This window comes from Heterocephalus glaber, unplaced genomic scaffold, assembly GCF_053883595.1.
Source record: "Heterocephalus glaber isolate CG9 unplaced genomic scaffold, H.glaber_assembly_v1.0 deba00000122, whole genome shotgun sequence".
Classification (NCBI taxonomy): domain Eukaryota; kingdom Metazoa; phylum Chordata; class Mammalia; order Rodentia; family Bathyergidae; genus Heterocephalus; species Heterocephalus glaber.
The window spans coordinates 21,703,677-21,718,951 of record NW_028258138.1 but is presented as its reverse complement, the minus strand read 5'-3'; the positions used below and the strand labels follow the sequence as shown (position 1 = coordinate 21,718,951).

Sequence of the window (15,275 nt, the reverse complement as noted above, 5' to 3'; positions counted from 1 at the left end):
TACACAAATGAGCAGTAAGAAAAACAAGTCTTAAATATGAGAAAAGGACAAAATGGAAACAGTCTCTGTAAATAGGGAAAGGTAGAGGCGATGAAGGGAGGGCAGGGGAATGGGGAAAAAATAAGAACAAGATACATCATATAAAGGTAAAAGACCCCAACGATGAATGAAAGTATATTTTATACCTAAAATATACCAATAAACTTAGTGAAAGAAAAAAAGTAAAATCATCATAGTATTTTAAAGAAGTAGAAATTACAAATGAAGTCATATGAAATCTGCACAATAAAATATATATGACTAATATGACTTAGGGTATTTCTTTCAATTGATCCTTTTGTTTTATGTGTATAGTTAACTCAGAGTAAAATGCCCCCTTTCAATTCAAGTATTATACACAGTTGACCATTTCAGCCCCTCGAATGACAATGAAAGTTGAAGGCCTAATCAGAGAGATACACTTTCTTTTAACACTCTTGATTTCTCAAAATGCTTTATAGGCAATAGGGTTTAAAATAGTATTAGCTAGATCTTTTCTCAAAATAAAAAATAAAATATCTTCTGATATAGTTCAGTGGTAGCATTCTCCCGAGCTTGATGTCCAGTATCACATACACACACACATATACACACACTTGCACACAAAAAATATATTATTTATGAGGCTGTGGGTATAACTCAGTGGCAGATAACTTGTTTTGCACGTCTGAAGCCCTGGGTTCAATCCTCAGCATTGTAATATGTAAGTAAACAAACAAATATTCAACATTGTATGTAGACATTCTGGGTTTTTTTTCAGGCATACTAAATAATTTTCTAAAATTTCAAAAGCAATCATCATTGTGGTCAGGCTAATATAACAAACTTTTATAAAACATTGTTTAGGATGATTGTTTCTTCTGAGATTTTTTTCAGATGCATAAAATTAAGAATTCTGATGCAATTACTCTTAAGACATAAGTGCTAAACAGCTGATACACAGATTTTATTTCTTACTTGATCAAAATTATTTACAACTGCTTATTTTGTTTTAGAAAACTTTTGTTAATACAATAACATTGGATCTATAGAAATTCCATGCCTATACCAAGATTATAATTTCATATGAATACATATGTATTTATTCTAGAATTCAGTTTCTAAAGAAACTGGCATTTTTGTTATTTAAATGGATTTTTCTTTTCTGAGATAGGAATTTGCTAAGGTTTCCAGGCTGCCCACTAACTTACTATCATCGTGCCTCAAATACAGGCCTGGCCACCATCTCCACATGCATTTTTGTTATCTGTATAGCAACTTTAACACTGCTATGTGTCTAGCACATGGACATGGGGCATACCTGGAATTCCAGCACTCAGGAGGTTGAGGAAGGCCACCTTCTGGCTACATAATAAGACTCTATCTCAAAAATAGAAACAAAGCAAAACAAAATGAAATGAGAGAGACAGATAGAGAGAGAGAGAGAGAGAGAGAGAGAGAGAGAGAGAGAGAGAGAAACAAAATAAAAATCCACTGTTAGATATCTACATTTTACATAAACAATCATTTCTCCTTCAATAATTCAGAATTGTTTTATCTAAGAGATTACCTTAAGCATTTTTCCTAAGTATATACATGAAATTGTACCTAATAATAAAATAGTTTATAAAGTTATATAGCTACTCATGGAAAATTCAATTATTAAAAGCCTCAATGTGATACAAAAAAGCCATTGGTGGCACAGTATTTTCAGTAGTATTTTATGCTTGATAGAGCAATGGCAGATATTCAGAGAAGAGAAATGTTAATATTATAAGGATGAATAATTCACTATTTTATAATCATTTTTCTCTTATAGCCAGTAACAGTTAAATCATTAATAACAGTCAAGTTTCAGAGAAACCAGTGTGTGCTAAGAAGTTGTAGATAGGCACCTTTTTATATAAATGACTTTTTGGATTGACTTGAGCATCATAAAATATGCTGAAATTTATATGTAACTTGACTGTTTAAATTTAGATAACAAATGCACATCCAGTGTTATGGTTAGTTGACAATAAGCACACATCCGATTTATTATTCCACATAGCTGTTAGAATTCCCCTGTTACATGGACTGAATCATTCATTGCCATAGCTGATTCTTCATATCTTGAACATAAAGTAAACCTGGATCTATGAAACATTAATTGAATTACCCTTTAAATGTGCCAAAGTGTATATTAGTTTTAACTCTCTTGGTAGTTTCCCTCCACATAAATCATATGAGAAAATTTAAATGATTAAAAAAGAAGCAGGGTGTTTCTGATTTTTTAGTAGACTGTAGTGAATTCTAAGAAAATTTAAGGCAATAACTTCTTCACAAAATAAGCAATAAGAGTTTAAGAAAGATAATAATTCTACATTGTAGTCCAAAATTTTGTCATGAATGTATTTTCACCTTTTGTAAAATGAAATGATGATACCTACAATACATATTTGTAATGAGGTTTCCATTATTCATCTTGAATTCATCTATGGAGTATCTATTGCATATCAAATATAAATCCAAGGACTATACTGAACTATGAAAAAAAGTAACTTTGTGCTCCTACTAATGGAATATAAGTTGTAAGCTAAGACATTGAAACGTATGACTACCTGCTTAGGTGACAGAATATTTCTGATAAATGCATCATTGGTAATATCATCATTGTGCAAATATTACAGGCTGGACGTATACATCATAGAGTATATATATGCAAACTAAAAAAGCTACTCAGCCAGTATGCTTAAAATCTTCTGGAAACTCCATTATATAAAAGATCTGGTTGATAATCAGAACATTATTATGCAGTGCAATATGTATAATATGGGGAAATATTTATTGTGATATCAATGCAATTTTTAAAGAATTAGATTTTCCATTAACTTTAAGGCATTTCCCTAATAATGTTTATTGAGTTTCACTCAGTAAGTGGATAGTACACATTTTTCAGTGTGATTAAGCAATGGGAAAAGATACAGATGTAAAGGTTAGGGATAGTCAGGGTTAAGGATCAAAGTTAACCTAAATGGAGATAGTGTCACAAATATAGGCATTGGTCTCAGAATTTATGATCTTTGTTAATTATCATAAAAGTTGGAATATAATGGCTGTGAATAGGATATTTACAAGGTTTTAAGCAGCATATTAACATCTTAAAGTAGAAACTGTTAGATCAGTAAGCTACTAAGAAGCTTTTAAAATAAGCCAGATAAGGTTATGACCTAGACAAGGGAAGAGTAGGTATCAAGAGAATCAGAAAACAATCCTATAGATTGCTCTTTAATGGTGAGGAATGAATGGAAAAGCTTTTAAAAATCATGCAGTGTTATCGTTTACATGTGAAGTGTCACCCATACATTGAAAGCTGGATCACCAGTGCCCCAATGTTCTGAAGGGGGCCTAGACAGGTGATTGGATTGTGAGGGTGCCAGCCCCATCACTGGAATTATCCACTGATGAATGGATAGTTGAATGGGCTCTTAGGATCTGGGGCCAGGCAGAGGAAGTGAATCACTGCAGACATGCCCTCAGAGGGTGCACTTTGTACTTAGCACCTTCCTCTCTGTCTCTGACCCTCTCTGAGTCCTGGCCATCATGAAGTGCACAGGTTTTCTCTGCAGTGCCCTTCTTCTATGATATTCTGGCTTGTCTCTGGCCCAAAATAACAGTCAACTGTACAAATGTGAAAATCTTATCCAAAATAAATTTTTCCACCTTTACATTTTGTTGTTCTCAGGTATTTTGTTATAACAATAGGAAGCGGAATAATACATCCCATTACACACTTAGAAAAGCTGTTGGCATTATATGCAATGGTTAAAATAAAACATTAAAGAAAATAATTTAATATATGTACTTCATAGAGTATGATGGCTGGAAGAAAGGAAGTTAACTGTGGTGTGTAAATCTTCTGGAGAATGTGAAGGAAAGATTTGATATAATCCTAGGTATTGATTTACAAGGACAATACAAATTATCAGTGTGATTCTAAAACTCTTAAATTTATTTTTCATAGGATTTTAAAATCATTTCCTAAGAAATCATTTTGATTTTTATTCAGTATATAAATAGCTTAAATTTGAATGGTGGGTTGTCTGATAACATTATTAATGGTCTAGTAAAAATTTAGGTCAAAGAATTTTAGATTTCAGATCCCAGAACAGATAGTGTTTTTTGTTATCAGCATTAGCTTGTTCTTGTCCAGGCAACATTCTGGTGCAGGTCAGCACACTGCAAAAACTAAGGTTTTACTTAGGTGGCATGTACCAACCACAAATAATTTCTTAACATTCAGAAGAAAGTCTTCGCAGTTAGTGTAGAAATGACAAGAAAAGTAAAAAGTTTGCATTAAGCAAATAATCAGTAAAATAATCTCATATAGTGACAGAATGTGCTGCTGACAACTGGCTTCAAGTTCAGCTCTGTGATTCAGGAAAAAGGAAAAAAGAAAAGACAAGAAGTGCTTTATTAAAACAGGTCTAACTTGATACCAAGTCTGAGGGCAAACTTAAAAGTTCCTTTGAGGTGGACACAGCTGGTATAAAAAGGGTTGGATCTAGAATAAATTTTTTGTGAATACAATGTTGTGGAAGGTAACAGATTTAGATTGGGGCAAACATCTTTTCTTATGATTCTAATAACTTTAAATAAGAGACTGTTTTCAAGTTCATTGATATAAGAATCGTTTAAATGTTCTAACATAGCTTTCTGGCTGTATAGCTGTCATTTAATTAAATCTAAATTATTTATCCTTAGGAAATATTTCATTGTAAAAATAGTTAATATAAACATGGTTCCTTTATTTTTTAAACTCTGCAATCATATTACTCCTTCAGTGTTCCTCTTCTTATACTCTATGAAGAAGTGCATACATTTTTATTAACCATATTATCATTAACATGATATGGAAAACTAAAAATAACCAATACTTTTACCACCAATGACCACTACATCACTTAAGAGATAGAACTATCTCTTAAGAGACTTTCATATAGATTCAATAATAAACATTACTCTCATTAAGTCCACATAGTTTTTTTCTGAGAAACAGATACCACTTCTCATAGGGTCCAATGTGTCTTCATCCACAATAGAATTGATATCTATGTGTACATTCCTAAAATTTGTTCCGTACTTGTGTGTCTTTTCTTAAAGGTTTTCCAGAATTTAAGAAATTTGGAAATCATGCCTATGCCAACTTAATTTCTTAATGTTATAGCTTATGTCTAGATACCCCCTTCAAGCATCATGTGGTCATAGAAGCGGATTTTTAGAGGTGGCTGGATCTAGCGTGTGTAATGATGGAATCAAGGGTATGTGATTATTAAAGTAGTCCTCTGATTGGCTTGGCATAGTTCTGGGTAGGATTAATGGTGCCTCAACTTGGATATGAGTGTTACCACCCTAAGGGCATGTGGCCTGGATAAGATATAAGGGATAGAAAAAGGGCCCCTGTCCCTGGTTGTTGCTTGTAGCTCATTTCCATGGTGCCTTCTGCCTTCTGTCTTCTACCCACAATGAGCTGTTTTTCTTCTGTGATGCCCCTCTGCCATGCCACCCTGCCTCGGAGCCAACCAAGTACGAACTGAAATCTCTTATGAACAATAAGCCAAATAAGCCTTCCTCCTTTAACTTTCGGTGTTGGATAACTTGTCTTAGCAACAAGAAAAGACTAAGACTCTTAAAAACAAAGAATGAAAGATAGGAAAGAAGGAAGGAAGGAAAGGGGGAAGAGAGAGTTTAAAATCATAAACAGAAATTCAAGATCAGATCGTTGATAATTGGCAGAGCTGGGCCTCAAATGCATTTACAATCTCATGCTATTTCTAATGCAATCCTTTGCTTATAATTAACAACAAAATTCTTTTTTCATTTTGTTCATCTACTGTCATGTGTATGTATTTATATATGTGTATATGTGTACATAATTCCAGAGTCTTTTTTTACTTGTATATATTTATGACATACAATGTAATGTTGATATGTGTTTTATTTGTCATTTGTCTATTGGTCATTTTTGTCTTTTTAGAGAAATATCTATTTCAATCATTTTATTGTTTTATAATAAGGTTATTTATTTTCTTACTATTCAGTGATCACCAGGTTTTTATTGTAACACTTGCGACAATCCATGAGACTTACATGGTGCTCCACCAGACACATTTTAAGTGGTAAAACATGTTAGTCATGCCAGGGATTTAGCTCAGGGGTGCCATGCCTGCCTCGCAAGTGCAAAGTCCTAAATTCAATCCCCAGTACAAAAAAAAAAGTGTTAGAGACTAAACTTCATGTCCTTGTGGGGTGTTTTCATTGAATTAGTTATTCAAAAATATAAATATTTAGTTTTCATACAACTGGTATATTGGAATACATTTCCAGTTGACATGAATCTCCAACATTTAAATCATGATTACCAAATTGACAATTGTGGAAAATGAATCAGTAGCAGTTGCCCTCCTTAGAATTGCAAATTCAGAATTTGTGTGAGCATAGCTTAACCATATGATTTATTTTGTCTGCCAACATACTTTTCCCAAAATATTTTGTAACTTGAAAGTAGAAAACAAACAAATGTACTCATAAGTGTCCTAACAGAAGATTGAATATTATACCTAATGTTAGGGGATTATTTTTATATACTCTTGATGGAAAATTAAATAATAAATGTTTTAGTAAAATATATAATTTTAAAGTATTTTAAAATCAATTTTTATATTTTAAGGCAATAATAAATATACTTACATGGAGATTATTTCTTAGATGACAAATGACAGTTTCAGTATTTTAGGCACTTTTTTAATGGAAGAATTTGCCTGTCATTATTAAGAGAAAAAGTTCTATGAATTAATTAAAATTTCTTGAACAAAAGACGGCTTGAGAACACAATTTTGAAATTCACTTAAATCTAAATCTTTTATATAAGAAATAATGGAATAAATTTTCTATACTGGGTTAATGTTTTATTATTAATTCAAAAATAGAAGATGTTGTATGTTACCAAATTAGAATCTAGAAGATTGACTTTAACTTTCTGAAATTGAAAAATAATGGATTAACATATGTGTCTAATCACATTCTTAAATATATTTACACCTTATTATTTTAATACTAGCATTTCAAGTATACAAAATTTACAGAATATAACCTAACAGTTTTCATCACTGCATTAATTTGCCTCAAGTCCCTTTCTGTCTTTCTCTTTTATAGGCAAAAAAAGCTTTTCATTTTAATTACCTACCTTGGGGATATCTTCTTTTATCAAAGAGAAATTATTCTGTACCTTAGGAAAACTGTAAAAAATATTTTTAAGATTCCTGCAAATAGTTGCCAGGGCTATTGTAATGGTGGAGACAAACTGAGCTTAACTTTAAAAGAAGGAAAAATGAAGACAAATAGCCAGAAAAACTGTGTTTATTTGGGGAAGTGGTTCAATGGATGGAAAATTACTAAGGGGAACTTGATTAAGCTTCAAGGGTGGCAGCATTATTAGTAAAATGTCTTAGTGGGATTTTTGTTATTCAGGTGGGGCAAGGACCTAGACCATGGTGATAGCAGAAAAGAAACATTGTCACAAACCAGGGGTAATTAAGAATGGAGGAATTCCTACACGTTGGATTTAGCAGGATTCTTTCTTATAGGACAGAGCAAAGGCAAATTCAAGGCCTACTTGAAAAAATAGTTTAAAGAAGCATTTAACCAAGAGAAAGTCTGTGTTACTTTTCTGGATTATCCATGCAGCTGAGGTTTTTCAAAAGAAATCTCTTCCTTCACATTCAGTGAATAATATACTTCTATCTTGGCAATATTCAAATTTTCAAATTTTTCTGATTTATTCTTTTCTACTCTGCTCAGATAAAAAAATTTCTTTCAATAGTTATTGCTATACCTATTTGTAGAAAAATATTTTAACTTATATTTTATTAGGATACGAAGGACATATAATCCCTTGACATGTTACCTACCATGAACTTGAATCTGATTATTTACCCATGCTTTTTTCCATATATTCATATGTGTGTAATATTAAATACCATATATAATATATGAATATATCAGTGTGGCTTATCATTCCAGTTTAGTTTATGTTATATTCTTCTGTTCTCATAATCCTTTTATTGTTTTAAATCACCAAATTTTATTTCCTTCATGCATGTGAAGCTTCTTTGATAGCAAAGATTTACCTAGTTTCTGAAAATTACAATATTTTATTTATCAACAAAAAGTAAGGCTACATTTTTGTCTTCTTCACATGTCACTCTGCATTCATATCCTTCTTCCCCTCATGGCTAAATACCACTTCTTCAATTTCATTAACGTGCTAATCCTGTGCTAATCAATACTGCTGTTTTGCTACTCTTTTGAGGTGACAGAGCATATCCCATACATGAATTTCATGTCTAGACAGGAGTTATCAATATATTTTTGCCTCACACCCTAATCACTAATATAGCTTTTAATATCACATATATTGCCAGTAACACTTATATTTAATATCAGTAGTGTTGCATTTAATCTGCATCAGGAAAGCAATTAGTGATAGTTGTTCTCTTTTATAAAAACAAATCATATCCTTAGATTATACTTAAATTATAATAATACACACATATACAGATACTATATTATGAACAGAGAATGACAGTATTTCATTAGTATGTATAATTTTTATACTCAGCTATATTTGTGTAAATATATTATCCATAAACTTCTTCAAATAGTATAATGGTAAGCAAACTATATTCATAATACATACAGATGCAATCCAAGATTTTACTCATAAGATATATGCTTTCCATTTCACTTTAAGAATCAAGTGTAATTAATCTTTTATTAGTTACATATACATTAAATTATTTACTTTCTGGACATTTATAAGAATTTTTTTCTTTTCCCTCACAAATAATTACCTTCTAATTTAACTGGATTACTGAATTGAAATATATGATTGATTGTTGAATGTTCAGTCAATTTTGATGTACAATTTTTGCACTGAGATACATCCTAACCAAAAAGATGCAGACTATTTTTCAAAGAAACAATCAAAAAGATCCTTCCAGTGTGTATGACCACAATGAGGGAATATATACAATGGTATGAAAACCCAAAGAAGACAATGTTAGCCAGAGGGAAAAATATGGAGAGACTGTGTTTAGTAGGTGTGGAGCTTTGTTCTGAAGGCAGTCAGCTGAAGAAAAGAGCAAGGATAGACCAAGTGTATGGAAAAACACGGACAAATACAAGCACCTGATGTTTAGCCCACTAGTACAGCGATGTACCAGTTCTTACTCAGTAATACCTTGTCCAATATCAAGTTTTTCAGAATTGCTACTAAAATAATAATGGATTAAAAGTCCTTCTTATAATCTTTTGACAATGTTTTTAATTATTTGTTCTGGACCGATACCAAAGAAGACGATTAAAGAGTCATGATTGTGTAGGTTACAATTCTCTTTACCTAAAGTATCATTCCAATTATATGTCTCTTGAAAATATATGATACTGTGTACTTTGTCCTAGATTCATAGGTCAAACCTCCAACTTAGTACTATAATGATGTGGATATTGCATATCTATCCCAGATTTTCTCATTCATGGAAGAAGGATTATATATCCTTCACAAGGTTATTAAAATATTATGTATAAAATGCATAAATTTATTGTTATATAGAATTTATTTAACAGGTATTCCATATTTGCATGTTATATTGAGATTAAAAAAATAACATGACCATGTTACATGTTATTGGTTAGTTTTAGTTTTCTATTTCCTCATGACTCAATATTGGTTAAAGTTTGTTTTTGTTTTTTCCATTTAGTTTTTTGGTACATTTTAGGTATACAATACAGTTACATTCATCATTGGGATCTTGTACCTTTACATGATGTATCTTGGTTCTTATTTTTTTCCCCATTGCCCTGCCCTCCCTTCACCCCCTCCACTCTTCCCTGTTTACAAAGACTTTGTTTCCATGTTTTTCCTTTTCTCATATATTTTCTTTTAGCTTCTTTCCTTTCCCCTACCCCTCCCATTTCCCCTACTCCTTTAGATGTTTTCGTCCTATTTCACAATATCAGTTATACATTTTGATCCTTATTTACACTTTTAGTTTTTCACAACAGAGAAACTGTTTGGTATTTACACATGTATGTCCTATTTATTGCTAAGTGAAAGATTTCTACAATGAAAATTGTAAAACATTGAAAAGGTAAATTTAAGGGGATATAAAAAATTAAATAAAATGCATTTGTCATGGAGCAGAAGAGTTAATAGCAATGAAATGTACATACTGCCCAAAGTGACCTACAGGTTCAATCTAATCTCTATCTAAATACCAAACACATTCTTTTTTTTTTTTTTTCCAAAGACATTCTTCATAGAAGCACAAAAAAACCTCCTGAAATTTGTAAGAAGATCCAAAATAGCCAAACCAATCTTAAGCAAAAACCTACAAAACAAGTGGCATTACACTACCTGACTTCAAAATATACTGCTACACTATAGTAATCAAAACAGCATTGCGTTGCCATGAAAACAAGCAAACATAAGGAAATAAGAACCCAGAAGTAAACCCACATATTTACAGTCCCCTGATTTTTAATAAACATACACTCACTAAGCAAGGACAGTAATTTTAAGAAATGGTGCTGAGAAAATTAAATGCCCATGGACATCTCAGTGAAACTAGACCTCTTTCGTTATTTGCAAAAGTCCAACTTCAAAATGATTATAGATTTAAATATAAAACATGAAAATATGAAATTACTAAAGTCAAACAGATAAAATGCTCCAGGATATGCAAATGTACATAAATTTTTTGGACAAGTCTCTAAAAGCACAGAACGCAAAAGCAAAATAGAATAATGAAGTTCTATTAAACTGAAAAGCTTTTGCACTACACAGGAAATGATCAACAGAATGAGAAAACAACTTACACAATAATTGCAAATTGCAAATTATACATCTGGTGATGGGTTGTCATCTGGAATATATAAGGAACAAGCAAAAGTCATTAAATATATATGCAGATAATCCTTGTAAAAAAATAGGCACCAATAGCCCTTGATATATCTCAGTGACATTGGAGTCTTAAATGTGCTTATAAAAACTTGATCAACATTGCTAATAAGTGATGTGCAAATCAAAATCATAATTAAATATCACTTCCCCCAGAAAGGATGCTTATTATCACAAGCACAAAAGATAAGAAGTGCTGCAACAATGAAAGGATACCATTGTCCACTCTTGGTGGGAATGGAAATGATGGTAAATTAATATAGTGATGCAAAACGATATGGTGCTTCTTCACAACATTAAAAATAGAACCACATGCACTTATGATCCACCCAATCCATTATTGAGTATATATGTAAAGGAAATGCAATCAGTATGACATAGAGACATTTGCACTTTCATGTTCATGCAGCAATATTCAAAATAGCAAGAAGTGATATCAACCCAACTGTCTCTTAAGTGGTGAACTGATAAAAAAAATAGTAAATATACATGATGGGATACTAGTCAGGCATAAAAAAGATGAAATAATGTTGTTTCTAACAACATGGATGAAAGTGGCAATTGTTATATAAAGTCAAATAAGCCATGAAGATATATTTCAAAATGTCACTCATATGTGTAATGTTGAAGAGTTAACCTTATGACATTTGGGAGTAGAAGGATAGTTATCAGAAGCTAGGGAGAACATGTAGAAGGAAAAGTAGAGATAGATTAGTTGATAGGTAATAAATTACAATTAGGAAAAAAGAGCTGTAGTGTGCTATTTCCGTGAATTTTGAAAAGATAGAGGAAAAGATTTTGAATGTTTTCACCATAAGAGAATGATAAAACTTGGAGGAGATAGATACATTTAGCCTAGTTTAAACATTGACCAGTGTACACATGTATTAGAATATCATAGTACTACATACATACATTCTATTTTTATGTTCATTAGGTAATGGCATACATTTAATTTAAAATGTAAAGATTAATAAATTGCAAAAATGTAAGATGCCTTAATAAGAAAGATATAATAAATAATACATAAATATAGATTTATTAAAAATGATTATGTCTACATTTGTATTACTGATGAGAATTCTTATATTACTGGTTCAAAACATAATGCATAAATTGAACAACTGTATGTAGATCATGAATAAATGATTATGGATATTAAGCAAAATGTTTAAAGCTAGACAATGACGTTACTATTTGTGATGGGCAAGTAGGTTCTAAACAGTTATTATCAGTAACAAAAATATGTACAAAATAAGTGAGAATCGTGCTTTTTGTACAAAATTAATGCTTCAAATGATTATACAGATAGGAAACTGAAACTCAAAAAGCTTCCTATAAGTGACATTTAGTCTAGATCATAGTTCTGGAAAGGATAAGATTAAAAACTATGTTTTTGTGCCTTTTGCGTTAAAATTATGCAATAAAGTGTTACAATATTTTAGGGGAGAGACAGATGCCCTCCTTTAGTTCTTACATGGGTTCTTTGGCTGAATATTTGAATTCAAGTATTGTAAAACTTGCTTAATAAAACTTAAAAGTTTTATTCCTTTTACATGTATAGGGGATCTTCACAAGAGATATAATTTTAAAGTTATAACTAAACCATGAGGCTTTTAACCATTTTGGACAATTAACCCCCCAAATATGAAGGAATATCAGGGCAAATAGATATCTGAATCAAGGTGGTAAATTTGAGTGTGTTACTAACGGATGGGAAAGGGTAATGGTTCCTTCAGAGTTTATTTATTCAGGTAAATCACATCCACAATTACATGTTTCCAGTTTTTAAGATTATTTTCCAGGCTTGATATGTGGAGGATGTACTCTCCAAAAGAATCTGTGGCTTGCTTTTTGTAGGGAAACACAAGCCAAAAGACTATTTCAGCAATTAATTGCAGTTCCTTTAGTAATTTCAACTCGAAAATTATCAGAACACTGATTTACAATAGTTTGAGGTGGCACATCTTTAACTCCTCCAGTACAGTTTATCATTGATTTTCTCTTAACACTTATTATAACACTTAACTCTTATTATTAACTCTTATTATTTCATCTGTTGTTAAGACCTGAAAATCAACAGGGAATCATAAGAACTCATTAATTTCAAATTCATTTTTGTTAATTAATTTAAGATGTCAGTCTTTTAATAAAAATTGAAAATGTGGATACTTTGGACAGAAGTCTACATGTAAGTTGCTCTTTCAACATATATTTCATTCATACTTCACAGTATACTATAGAAAAAAATATTGTGACTAAGACAAAATATGACTAAATAATGACACAGAACCATTAATTTTGTTAAGGTTTAGCCTTATAATTTTGTTAAAGTTTAACCATTACTTTTTACTATGGGTAGTTCCAGAAATATTCACATATATGTAAATAATAATATAATCAATGAATGTGTTTGTCATATTGATAAGAACAAATCTGTGTATTGTTTCATATTTTAATAACCGAATAGGCTTCTTCCTCATATTAATAACATTGAAATTTTGTGACAAAAATTCAAATCAAATGTATTTTCATAAGTTCTATGTCACATATTTAATATATGAACTTGGTATTATTATAGCTTCATTATTATTCAAAATTACTAATTTGTACTCAGTATAATCTATGCAAACAAAATGATTATTTTGAAAAATCTATAAATTATTTATTAACATTGTTTTACAGATGCTCCTAAGTTTATATCAAACCAAACAATTTATTACTCTTGGGAAGGAAATCCAATCAATATAAGTTGTGATGTGAAATCGAATCCACCAGCATCAATCCATTGGAGAAGAGAGAAATTAGTCTTACCAGCTAAAAATACCACTAATTTAAAGACATACACTACGGGAAGAAAGATGATATTAGAGGTAGGTCTGATTTATATGTAAATAAGTTATATTATTTGAGCAGTTCTGAGCTACTTGAGAATATATTTAAATATGTTCAAATAGAAATATTTACTTATATCAACATGTATCTCTCCATGTGTATGTTTTATATTTATTTATTTAAAAGTCAATTGTATGCACTTGAATCACAGACATTTTATTATAAGTATCTCAGTATTCACTGGAATATAAGTATGGGTGCTTAGTAAAGACCATTAATTTTAATAAATTTATTTATGGAGAGAAAAATTCAATCTTCTCAAGAAAAATATAGGGAGAGAAAATAATTAGCAGAATTGGGAAACTTCTTGGAGCCTTATTTAGATGAAAAGCTGCTAAAGTTATGTAATTTCAGTAACATGAGTTAAAATTAACATACATATGGATAATACTTAACAGCCATATGATATTTCTCCCAACAATAAAATGATATATAATTTTTAGTAAACTTAGTCACATAATCTGTTGTTTAAAGACACACTTTAACCCTATATATATATATATACATACACACACCATTTTTCACAAATTAAATAAATTCAAAATAAAAAATACAGTGCCTCACAATATAAAACAAAATATAGTAGCAATAGCCTAATACTAAAGAAGAATGTAAGCAATCCTAGTTTTTAATTAATAACCACATACTTACAAAGGATAGTGCCTTTTATTATATGCTTCATGATCATCATACTACCATATTTAATTAGTTTTAATTTTATGCTATATGACAAAATATAGATATTAATAATGAAAAAATAAATAATGGACAATAGATTTCAAAAGTCAAATTTTAAAGTTTTAAAAAATGTGTTTAATCATATATATTTAAACTTTTAAACATATGAATTTTAATATACAAACGTAAATTCGTTGGGTTACTGCATTTATAATGGTCAGAGGCACAAATTTTTTTTAGTTTTTATTTTATTCTGAACACACTCATATAATAACTCAAGTTTTCAATATATGAGAAAAATTGATGGCAGGGAATTTCTAGCAGGCTTTTTGTAATGATAATCTATTTTGGATCAAGAATGTCATTGTTTCTTGTCCTAAGTAAAGGATACTATTAAATACATATTGTTAACCATGCAATAACACAGAAAGAAGATATCAATCTATATGGGGTTAGAAACAAAAGACCTGAGCCTCCTTTTTAACACTATACTCTCACCTTATATTCTGATATTCAAAATTAATTATGAACTAGTATATTTTGTGAAAACTTAACATCACAATTAAACTTCATTTATTTGACCTGGGCACTTAACATTTAAAAGAAAAATATTATGACTGGATGCTATTAATATTTCTTGAATAAATATCAGGAGTGATTTGTACACTTATATTTTTTTTTATTT

At 30.5% G+C, this 15,275-nt stretch overlaps 1 protein-coding gene across 2 annotated transcripts in view; it reads left to right on the top strand.

The window, feature by feature from the left end:
* The window catches only part of Ncam2 (neural cell adhesion molecule 2), a 490,293-nt gene that overhangs the window by 358,418 nt on the left and 116,600 nt on the right, over nt 1–15,275 (top strand). For both annotated transcript variants that reach the window (XM_004842216.3, XM_004842218.3), the window contains exon 10: nt 13,703–13,890. In XM_004842216.3, coding sequence (XP_004842273.1) covers nt 13,703–13,890 — 188 coding nt within the window. The remainder of the gene's footprint in view (nt 1–13,702; nt 13,891–15,275) is intronic.